Raw genomic sequence first — 12,500 nt, forward strand, 5'->3', positions numbered from 1 at the left:
CCTTATCAACCATTTAGTTGGAGTACTTCACTCTCCTCCCCTCCTCACCCTCCTCCCTCTCCCTCCTTCTTCTCACCTCTGCAACTTGATAAGTGCCCTCCAGTCGAAAGTGGTACAGTTTGTGTCCCGATCAAGATGTACAGTCGGCAGTCGTTTCAAGACAGAGGTACATGATTTACAAAGGTTATATGGTTTCTCTTTGCGTTTCGAAGCAAAATACATTTGATAGCACCAGATTTCTCAGCTGTTTGCTGTATTAACGTGTTTTCTAAATTACAGAGCCCATTTTTTCCCCACCCATTGCATGATGACAGCTGTTTATAAAGATTAAGGTTGTTTTTTTTTGTATGCATTGTCGAGGCTCGTATGAAAGCAAACACACAACAAACAGCAAGGGGTGGCATGAGACAAGAGGGGTGGGAGAGGGGAGAACAAAACAGTGGGAAACAGAGACATGAGGAGATCTGTGGAAGGGAGAGGGATGGGGCAGGGAACACGGGGTATACAAGATGGACATTACAGGGACTTTCAGGAAGGAAAGCAGGGAATTTGAAGGAGGTGGGTTTGGGGTGGATTAACGGGGGTAGAAAAGATTGAGGTTTTAGATGGGGGAAGATAAGAGTTGGTGGTGAACAGCTGTTTTGAAGGCCTGGAGGGAAGAATGGGATTGAAGAGAGTCTGGAAGTTTATTCCAAAAGCAGGAAAAAAAAGAAGAATGAAAGAGTGAAGGTGAGCAGTGATTCGTGATTTTGGTAGTTTTACCAGAAGGGGGTTGTTGGTGGACCTTGAGCACCCTGTGGAAATATTGTGGGGACATATCGCAGACAAAGCAGGGGTGGGCGAGACCAGAGAGGAGACGGAAGAAGACAAAGACCAGTGACCTGCCTGCGATGAGAGTGAGAGGCCCAAAGACTCAGCCTCATCGCTGGAGATGCCAATGATCTCAAATGCCTTGGTTTCCACAGCAGGAAGCCGAGAAAGGTGAGAGGTAGGAGCACCAGCCGGGAGGGGAGGCCCGGTTGGAAATGTGGCTTTCCCAGGAAAGATCATGGCAGATAGTGAGACCCAGAGGCTTGAATGAATGGACTTCTTCCAGAGGATTGCTGAGAAAATATATTGGGGGGGGGGTGGTTGTAAATGGTCCTTTTGGAGAGACATGGTGAGAGTGTGAGATTTGTGAGGATTGAAAGACATGTTCCACTTGTTGAACCAGTTTGTGATTTTATCCAGATCTGCAGAGAGAGAAGAAGCTGCGGCTTGTCGCACTGAGAAATGACAGAAGGTACGACAGAGGGTAGAGTCATCAGCAAAGAGATAAAGAGGATTTTCCAGAGAGTCGGAGAGATCATTGATGAAGACCAGAAAAAGAACAGGGCCCAGAAGGCTACCTTGAAGAACTCCAGCCTAGACAGGAAGAGGGGATGAGAGAACTCCACTTGGGGCCACACGTTGGCTGGGACAGGAGAGGAAGTCTGTGAGCCATGAGTGGAGATGGCCTTGGACACCATAGGAAGAGAGTTTGGTGAGCAGGGCAAGGTGCCAGACCATATCAAAATCACGTGATATGCCTCGGGATATGGTCGGATTTCATGTCTGGCTTCGAGGACCTCCATCCATTGTTGGGAGAGCAAAAGCAGCATATCCAGGGTAGAGTGGCCTGGTCTGAAACCAAATTGATGATCGGAAATCAAGCCATTGGAGAAGAGGAAGGATTTAATGTCTGAAGCGATGATGGATTCCATAACCTTGCTGATGATTGGGAGGAGGCTCATTGGTCTGTAGTTGCAGGGATCTGCTTTTGCGTATTTTTTTTATGCAGGACGGCAATGTTTGCTGATTTCCAAGCAGATGGCAGATGACCTTGAGCAAAGAGGGTGAGCAAGAGCAGGTTTTTAGGACCCTTGGGCTGATGCCGTCTCGACCGGTTGCAGAATCTGAGTCGAGGTTTGACAGCAAACTCTCCACTTTGTCAGAAGAGAAGGACACAGAGTCCAGGGACAGTTGGGTGCGACTGGGTAAGGTGGGTACAGAAAGCGATGGGTTTCGGATACAAGATTCAGATGTAAACACCGAGTTTAGGCATTCAGCCTTTTCACATGCGGCATCAGCAGTGCGGCCATTTGAAGTAAGGGAGCAGATGGAGTGTGAGCATACACCAGAAACATATTTGATGAGATGCCAACAGGATTTGGAGGAGGGAGAGAAGTTTGAGAGTTTATACTTGAGATTCGAAATATGTTGTTTTCTGGCTCTCCTGAGGGTAGACGCATTTGTTCGGAGATTTATGGAAGGAACTGAGATTTTCCTCAGTTGGGTTTGCTTTCCATGAGGCAAAGGCAAGTTGTTTCAGGACAACTGCCTCGCCACAAGCTTCAGTGAACAATGGGCAGGAGGAAGGGAAGGACAACTGAAGACGAGAGGAGATAAATCTGTGCATGAGAGAGAGAAAGTTTCTTTGAAAGAATTCCCAAGATGAGGTGATGTTAGAGAAAGTAGCGATGGGAGACCAGTCTAGAAGTTTGATGGCTGCTTGGAGGCCCTGCCAGTCATTAAGAAATAATTGTGGCTTGTTCCAAGGTGAGGCATAGTTGAGGAGGCCAAACAACATGGCAGCTTCGTACCCCAGCGACATTGCCCAAGATACACCTCAAGACCCCAAAGAGAGCGGTGACCGAGGATGCACCTGATAACGAATATAATTAAATAAGGACAGGGTGTTTTACTTCACCCAAACACCAATTTTCAGTCATGCACTTCCTCAGAGTTTTCTTTGTATGCATGCAAAGCTTCAGGCTGCTAGGTTTCATGGTTGTGGTATTTTGCAGGAGACACACTGACTGACACGCACGCACATGCAATGTTTGGCGAAGGGCTCCCATTAACCTTGTAAGAGCTAAAGAGAATCAAGCTGATCCTCAAACCCAGACCCATAGTAGGGAGAAAGGTCAGGGCATGGTTCACACTTGCCACGACCTCGCAATGTTGCGGTAATGCAGAGCATGCATGGAGACGGCCGCAGAGGTGTCGAGAAGTTTTGTTTTCTTTGTGAAGATACATGCATTTTGGGATGTGGTGTGGGCAAGAAACAGGCCGCTTCCTGTAAATTGTTGCAGCTCCTATGGTGTCAGGCAGGCTTTTACCCACACCTTGAAAATGTACATGTGGTGACAATCTTGATCCGAGTCATACCCGTATTCACAGGATGTCTCAAAGGTAAATAGCCTCAGAGGCAAAGAAAAAAATGCAGGAAAGGAAAGTCAGCAAGCCGACCCGTAACTTTGGAAGAGGATTGGCTCAGAAGGCTGGGTTATTTGCGGGGTGACACAAAGCTGTGTCCCTGGATGCGTTTGTGATCAGGTGAGCATCATTTTACTTTGGGCCCATTCTGTTGTCTGCTGTCCCAGTACAGCAATAGGCTTTCTCGTCGGTAAATCCAACCATGTAAATGTGCACATGTGTGGGGAGGCCCAGGGAGTGCTGTCCATCTCATCATCCCAGTATTGAGTACATCAGCCTGCATTTCCATTGCATTCCCATTATTATTATTTTTTATGAGGGGCAGGGGGGTGTGTGAGGGGTGGGGTGGGGAGGGGGAAAGGTCCACAGCATGTTCTCAAAAGTCAAATATACGATGCAAGGGTGGGTAACCCAGGCACCTTCCAGGTGTGGTGGTGGGTACAATTGTTCTCCATGGGGTCAGATATCCAGGATAAGATATTCAGGTGGTGGTACAGTGTGTGAGACATTGCTTGCAAGGTCCACCTCGCCCTGCCACATCCAACACGCTCCGCTACATGTCTCCTGGTGAGTGTCTCTTCCAAGGCATAGGCCGATGGAGATGTGGAGTCGGAACATTCATGTGATGGTGCCTTGCTGGGGTGTACACGTGCGCCTTGGCTAGCAATTGAGTCACTGAGGACTACCAGAATTTATCTATCTACAATTCCAGAAATCTGTGTGTGTCTGTGTGTGTGTCTGTGTGTGTGTGTGACCGCTGTTTCTCGACAACCACTGGTCCGATCTAATTGAAACTTGCCAGATATATTGCTGGGGACCTGAGGATGTGCCTTTTCAAGGTTTGATATTAATCAGACAAGTGCTTCCTAAGTTATGGCCATTTATTTACCAAACCAATGACAAGACACGTTGTTACGTGGGCGTGGCTGATGCGAAGGGAAGCTCATCCGCGTTCGCCATTACAGGTTACAACGTATGGGCTTCCGGATAGTGATGACCGTGTATTCTAATAATTTCTCGATTTCTTATGTGCATTTATAGATAAACACAATGTCCCCAAGTTATGATCGTTTTCATATTAGACGGTGCATAAATTTCGGTAACATCAGAGTGCTGGTATGCTCCGAACCAGGAAGTAAATTTTTTTTCTCTCTCTTCTCTTTTTGTTTTTCCTTGCCACGACATTGCAAAAAGGTAAAATACGTTGGCGCTATTTGAATATTAAAACTAAATTGCGAATAATCGTAACTGCGAATAATATGCGAACTTCCGGGCCACGCACGTACGGGCACGCGAGAGCGAAGAAACGGCCTGTGTGGTTGTTGTTTGTTGTTCGCGGTTTGAATATTTATTATTATTTTTTTTTATGGGCATGTACTCGTTTATTAAATTGACATTTTAATAAATAAATAAAAACATTGTGATGGTCAGTGAGCACGTGAATGCGATACGATTTCTGCTCGGTACCCGGTGATCAAAGTGAATAACCGCAGAAGTACAAGTTAACATTTGGAGTGAAGGTCATCATCTTGAGATTTTTTTGATTTCTCTCAAGAAATCTGTGATGGTTTAACTCTCATATGGGTCAGTGATAAATGAGTGCATTGTCAGGTTCAAGAAACTGCCCGAGATCACCACCAACATGTGGCAAGAGTCATATCCGTTTTCCAGGACAAATCTGGACAGGAACAATGTGGAGGGATGTCCATTGGGTTTTGGGTGCTAAACTCTTTTGTCCTGGATTCTACTCTTCGAAGGGAAATGAGAAATATCTGTCTATCATGGAGTCCTGGCACTGTAGGATCTGCAGAGTGAAATATGGAGCCTGAGTCCCAAGAAAGCTCAAGGATGCCAGTATCCCTGTGAGAACTGTGTTCAGACTTTTGAAGCTTGAGTGGTCTCACTGGGCACAGATGTGGGGTTCATTATATCACTTTCCATGTGGAACACAATGCCAATAGGGTGAAGACCCACGGGACAATGAGGTCATTCCAACGACTATGTGGGAGGCCAAGATGGTGCTTGATGGGTGTATGAATCTCAACCAGGTGATGATGGGGGTCATCACAGACCATACACTCGAAGTGATCATGGAGTATACAAGAAAGGCACCTTACAAATGCCTTGTTACTTGGATGATGGGAAGCCTCAACAGAATCTCTCCCAACACTTGTCATGCTGCAGAGAGAACGAACTGACTCTCAAAGTGAAGCCTGATGAGAAACTAGGTGAAGACAACTGGCTCCACACAGGGACACAAGCCCCAATTGCCAAATGACAGTTGACTAGGGCAAGCAACAAGTCATGTTGGATTTGGGAAATGAAGGCAGGGGAGCCATTGACCAAATGACTGGATGAGGATACACAGTGACCTGGAAATACAAAACCTGACAAGGAAAGCATTGAGTGCAATGGAAGGATTTGACAGTTGAGTACTTCTGCGATCTACCTAAGGGTACCTCAACAAGAAATGAGTGAGAGTTGGATAACATTCTGGCTGGAATTTGGAGGTTGAGCATGAAAGCACTCCAGATCTGGTTAGAGGCCCAAAAGCCATTGGAATCAATCCCTCAAAGGCTGCAGGCAATGATCACTCCGATGCCACTCTAAGACGAAATAGCAAAGGAGGAAAGTTTGTGGGGAAGAAATAAAAACCAAATTGATAATGCAAAGGAATAAAACCACTACTTTTGCAAAGGAACCATAAACCTGTGCTGACACAAATGAGAGGTAAGGGAAGCACACAATTTTGACTATTACTCACCCACCATTGAAGATTAGGGGGACAAAAAGTGGTGCGAAAGGAAAAATCAGAACACTCAAAACTTAATATGTAAAATGGGAAAATATAAACTTTTAAAATACTGCAACATGCATTGTAGCATTTGCGGTCCCATGCCACAACTATTAACAACAAGTCGGATGAGGAGCTGCAAAATACTGAAGCAGTCGCTTCAAGGATGGCCATATTAACATCAATTTGGAGTTGATCGCACGCCTGAGCGGAGGTGAGCGATCACATTCCAAGCGTGAGCTATCCCCGCACCAAAAATATCCACTCAGTTCCAAAAATAAAACAATCATGTTATACAACAAAGTGAAACATCTCAGAAGCTACACTACAGTACTCCCCCCCCCCAAAAAAAATCGATGATTATTGCAATTAAAATCTAATCAAAACAATATAGCACAATACCTTGTTGTAGGGCTGCGTGCACACAATTTTGACTTTTTCCCACTTGCCATCAGCTGCTTCTTTTGAAAGTTTGTCAGAATCAAAGGTACGCACAGAGTTCAAATTCGTCAATCTTCTGCTTTCATCAGGAGTCATAAAAAAGGACATGACTAAAATAACCTGCAAGAGTTGAAGTGATAACACAATGTCAAAATAACAAAACAGATGTGCATAACACACAAATATGAGCCAACAAGCTTGGCAAACAAAGGAGGAATAGCGTGTGCAAAATACATGTCACACTACTTCATCAACCTTTTAACACACACTGTTCATAAGTTAACAGCAATAACAAGGAACCACAAGGAAATTAGATGCAGGAGGAGGCTGTGCAGCCTATCATGCCTGCGCCACGCAAACACCAGGTTAAATAAAACTGTCAAAATGACTCGATTTCAATGGGGGGATTGGGAGAAGTGGAGACGAGAGGAGTGTGGCAGGCTAAGGGACAAAAGGGTGTTAAAAATGAAAATGTGGGGGGTGGGGGTGTATTTGTTTCCGGGGAGGGCGAAGTCTGTTTTGGGGTGAAGAATATATTGTTACGGATTCGCGCCCGCCGGCGTGCTGACGGCCACGTAACTCGAATCGCGGCACGTCGCCCACCGGCCGGACAATCCAGTCGTGACCCTCTCGGACTAACGCCGGGAACCAGTCACGGGTGGACCTTTCGGTCTCACCGCGATCGAGCCAATCAGCCCCCGCGTGGGATAGGGTTGCTCGCCAAATTCGACCTACCTAAGTACCCACACGGAGGGTAGACCGGGCGATCGCACCTCGCCGCAGGTCGACTTCGGACACGGGCCACTTAAGCGACCCGTTCCGTACTATCGGGATAACCGAGCGGTGTTATCGTCGGCCTCGACGGTTCGATTAATTATCGGGCGTATTCAGCCCACTACCAACCCTTTACGTGAAGCAAGATGAGGATTCAATGAAAGAAATGACGAAGCGAAGCGGGAAACAGTTCAACAATAAAGCACATTTATTCGCGATGAACGGAAAGCACACATATTCAATTCCACCAAAAGCACATAGAAAAGAAGAACAATGCAATTTTACACAAAAAGCAAATGCGACAATGCAGATCTAATACCGATTACGCGAGCACACGGCAACACTTATACAATTTTACTTCACAGACGGCGCCGACAACACACATTCCCAAAACAAAACAAAAGAACACCCTCAAGGATGAGGCGGGCCTGAGGCCGAGACCGGGTCGGGCCTACCCGTCTGGTGATGAGACGCGGAGCGGCGATGGTGCCTCAACTCCGCGGGCCTCGCGGTGAGTGTCTGGTAGGGGGTGGGAAGGGGGCCCCCTTGGTCGCACTATCTCAGCGCGGGGGGAAACAGGAGGGGGTTGCTGATGCTCGGGGGAAAGGAGGATTTCTACTGTCTCGAGTCCCGCGACGAGCGTGTCCACCTCGACCAGGTCGCGCCGTCGGCCTCCCTAGTGTGCAGCTCCCGGCACGACGCGAGCACCCCCTCGTCTGCCCTCGCCGCCTCTCCACAGCTCCGTCCTCTTCGCTCCGACTCCAACGCACACGACGACGACGACCAACTCCTTCTTGCTTCTTCTTCCCAACTCCACCGACTGCGAAGTCTTAACTCTCTTGACTGACGAACGCGGTCGCTTATATCAGCCCCGTGGCTTCGCCTTTTCATCTTTGACCCCCTGCCTTCGACCTTTCACCTCGCTCCCCATTGGCCCGAGAAAAAGTGGGCGTGAATGCTTTTTGATCCATAAATTTGCATATAGCGACCGCCCTCCAACGCCCTGGAGGCGGGGCCAAATCGCCCCTCGCTCACCGATTGGTCGGAGCAAAAGTGGGCGTGTGTCGTTTTTGATCCGTTTTTGGAGCTGAAAATCCGTGGTTTTGTACACGCTGTTCGGCGCGCGCCCTGCACGAGTCCAACACCGGTACCCACAAGCGGCGCAAGAACGGTGGCGATGCGACGGTTGCGAGGTGTGACGTGAAGCGGCGCCGCGGTGGGTGGTTGATGTTGTGGTTGGTGGTGGTAACAATGGCGGTTGGTCCAAAATAAAGATAGTAAAAGAAAAACGGCTATCCTGAAGAGTCGCAGCACGCATGAATAACATTTATTCCCTCTAGACAACGGGTTTGGGCCTAACTACACATATACTTACCGAGATATCTCACCTAAGGGACCTGAATGGTGGTTTGCGAATTTGGTAACCACAACAATATACAACAATGACCACACACCAGCCCTTGAAGAGACCTTCTCAGTCATCACAATCAGCACAGATGTACACAATCACCCATCCACTCAAGCTACCTACAAGCTCTGCCAATATTCCTGCACACCTCTATCTCTAATGCTTTGAGGAGATACCTATCGACTGTTTCTGGAGCAAATACCTTTAGAGGGAGACAATTCCATGCATCAACTACTCTTCGAGTGAAAGACCCTTGCCTTACTACCGTCTTAACTCTCACCTCCTTACTCCCAGGCTATGGCCCTTGGTCCCATCACCATCTATTCTGCTGAATAACTCTTTTGCACTTATTTTGTCTTTGCCCTTCATGACCTGAAACATGTCAATCATATCCCCTCGTAACCACCTTCTTTATAATGTATAAATAAAGCCCCATCTCCTTCAGCCACTCTTCATCGCTGAATCTAGCCAGGCCTAAAATAATTGTAGTAGCCCTACGCTGAACCCTCTCTATAGCAGCTATGTCCTTCCGAAGTTGTGGTGACCAAAACTTGCACACATATTCCAGATGAGGTCTCACTCAATTCCTATACAGTGTTAAAACCACCTTTGTTATTTATAATTTATCCTCCTATGAATAAAAACAGTTTGCTGCACCAAAAGCGGCTTGGCACTGTCCTGTCTGCTTACCCACATAGATCCTCCTCCTGTGTGACTTGCTCCAAGATTGCCCCTTGCATCATGTAAACCAATCTTTCATTATTCCCACCCATCCCCAGCACCTTATATTTCGTTATGTTGAACTACATCTACCAATCTTTAACTCAATCTCTGCAAGTTTCAATACCTTCCTGAATCTGATCACCACCTTCTGTTATCCACCTTATCTCCAGGCATTATGTCACCTGCAAATATAAATAGCCTACTCTTCACCCCCATTGTGTAAATTATGAATAATAATCGTCCCAAAACTGATCCCCGAGGGACACCACTACTTATGGTACACCCCCCCCCCCCCCAGTTGGACAGCCTCCCACTCACAGCCACTTTTTGCTTCCCATCACAAAGCCTGTTTCCAATCCAGTTAGCTGCCAGACTATCCACTCCACAAGCCCTTACCTTCACCAACAACCTCCTATGTAGTACATTACCCAATACCTTCTGAAGGTCGAGATGTACTCCATCCACTGCCATTCCCTCTACCACCCAATCAAACCTATTCAGATAATCCTCACTATAATTCACATTTGTGAGTTTGTCGTTCTACTTCTCAGACAGATTACATCCAGACTTTCTACATAGAGTCAGCATGATCCCAATTAATGGATAATGTATTGGGGTGTTCTTATCTTTGCCGGTGGTGTTGGAATGGGTGTGGGGAAACAGAAACTCTCCATGTAAATGTGTATCGTGAAGCGTCGCCTCCAGGTCGCAACGTGTAGCGTCGCTATTACAAGTCCCCACTATTTACAGCACAGTATTCCTGTCCCCACGTTTTCTAATGCTGAGGTGTTTTGATTATAAACAGTAAGAATTTTTTTTGCTTCATGCATGTAACCAGGGTTATTTTATTTTGCCAATACAGAGTCGTCACTTGCCTATACACTGCCCAAAATAAAGGCATGAGCCAGAAAAACGTGTTGCATGCTTGGAGCAAGATCGCCTCTAAGGCAGGTACTCTGCTAGTCCAATAAATTTGTTAAACACGATCTTCCTTCAGTAAATCCATTTGTTTGATTATGTTGTTTTATGTTGTTTTCATTTAAATGGTTCCTGATCTGGTCCCCAATTATATCTCGACTTGTTAAGGCCTATCATGTGGACTACAATTGAAGTGGAGTTCCTTTAATGTTTTAATGCACCACCTTGGTGGTGGTGCAGTTGAAGCCCATTGATATAATTAATACCATTTGCAGCATGCTCAATTCCATAAAACCTATAAATAAAAATAAATATCAGAAAATAAATGTGTGTAGTTGGGTAAACATATGGCATTCATAATATGCAAATTAACCATAGACACAATTCAACAACTGGCTGGTGGTTTCATTGCATAAACTGAACAAAATAAGCCAAAGATGCAAGATTAGGGATAAGATTGCTTAATTTTTTGGAACATTAACCTTATGTTCATGGAGTTGTTTCAAGAAAAGCAACTGTCTGGGCTCGGTGAAAAGGTCAAATACTAAAATATGCAATTACGGGCACATTTTAAAACTGGAACGGCACTTAGTAAGGTGCATACCTCCACCAGGCTGAACAGTTTACGTTTTGTAACCTTCAGATAGGCGGAATCTGGATTCAGACTTTAAACAAAATCAAATCGGCTTGTTCTTGTCACCGAACCAACTCATCCACCTAGTTTTATCACAACTCGTCCACAACTTTTTAAAATATCATGCTATATATCGTTTTTGGCCTCATCTCTCAATGGTGATGAATCACTTAACATATTGAAAAAAAAAAAAATTCGTTCCGGATTTGCATCTTCACCCAAATTGAAACAATTATTTGTCACACACCCAACCTGTCCACCACGTTTTATCCGAATCCATCCACAACTTTTTGAGATATCCTACTCACAGACAAACAGACATAAAAACATAATCCCCGTCCACCTTCGGTGGCAGAAGTGATGAAACTTTATGTGGAATCAATATTGGGGGATGCATGAAATGTGTACATGTTTGGATTTAACCCCAGGGTTCATGCTTCAGGGGGTGTGGACTTAAGTATTGTGCTTCATCTCTGTATTCACAAAACTTTAGGTGGCACATACAGAAGACTGACAAAGCAATTTATTGCATATTAGGGTGTGCTGTGGGGATTCAAACTAGAGCTAAATACAAACTATAGCAAAGTCGATGGCTTGCCATTGCAAATCCCCATGCTTCCTTCGTAAAGCAAAGTTTAAAGAGGTTTAAAAAAAAATAAAATAAATCTCCTTTTGACCTCTGTGATCCTTAGTCCTCACCCCCAGGGCATGAACTGAGGGTCAAATCAAAAAAAAAAATCGTTAAAACATTTCATGGGTCCCCCAATCTTGAATGCATGTACAAAGCTTCATACAATATGTTTAAAAATGATTTTATTGACATTACAATACATGACATGTTCAATGACATTACATGACAGGTCCAACGTGTTGTCCCTCATGAGAAATGCACGGTTCAATGCGGTGTAAAATTGCAATGAACGCGGTGCATTAATGCAGCATCTCTCAATAATTCCAGCAATCTGTCTGTCTGTGACCACTGTTTCTCGACAACCACTGGTCCAACAATTGAAAGAATATCTAATTATTTATCCTTGTTGCAGGATCGCAGGATCAAATTGAATTGATCTAAATTAACACAGGATCTAATTGAAACTTGCCAGGTATATTGCTGGGGATCTGAGTATGTGCCTTTTCAAGCTTTGATATTAATCGGACAAGTGGTTCCCAAGTTATTGCCATTTATTTACCAAACCAATGACAGGACACGTTGCTGCGTAGGCGGGGCCGATGGGGAAAGGGCGCCTTAGTTACCAATGACAGGACACGTTGATAATTTACCAAATCAATGACACGACACGTTGCTGCGTAGGTGTGGCCGATGGGGAAAGGGTGCCTTAGTTACCAATGACAGGACACGTTGATAATTTACCAAATCAATGACACGACACGTTGCTGCGTAGGTGTGGCCGATGGGGAAAGGGCGCCTTAGTTACCAATGACAGGACACGTTGATAATTTACCAAATCAATGACACGACACGTTGCTGCGTAGGTGTGGCCGATGGGGAAAGGGCGCCTTAGTTACCAATGACAGGACAAGTTGCTTGGTGTTTTGCACCCAGAGTATCT

General features: G+C 45.6%; 1 protein-coding gene across 4 annotated transcripts in view; it reads right to left on the minus strand.

The window, feature by feature from the left end:
• The window catches only part of XRCC1 (X-ray repair cross complementing 1), a 97,324-nt gene that overhangs the window by 59,153 nt on the left and 25,671 nt on the right, over positions 1 to 12,500 (minus strand). For all 4 annotated transcript variants that reach the window (XM_085893188.1, XM_085893178.1, XM_085893168.1 and 1 more), the window contains one exon: positions 6,434 to 6,592. In XM_085893188.1, the coding sequence (XP_085749314.1) occupies positions 6,434 to 6,592 (159 nt within the window). The remainder of the gene's footprint in view (positions 1 to 6,433; positions 6,593 to 12,500) is intronic.

The sequence above is a fragment of the Eptatretus burgeri genome, chromosome 1 (genome assembly GCF_056783735.1).
Source record: "Eptatretus burgeri isolate ZD-2024b chromosome 1, Ebu_testis_v1, whole genome shotgun sequence".
In the NCBI taxonomy this organism is placed as follows: domain Eukaryota; kingdom Metazoa; phylum Chordata; class Myxini; order Myxiniformes; family Myxinidae; genus Eptatretus; species Eptatretus burgeri.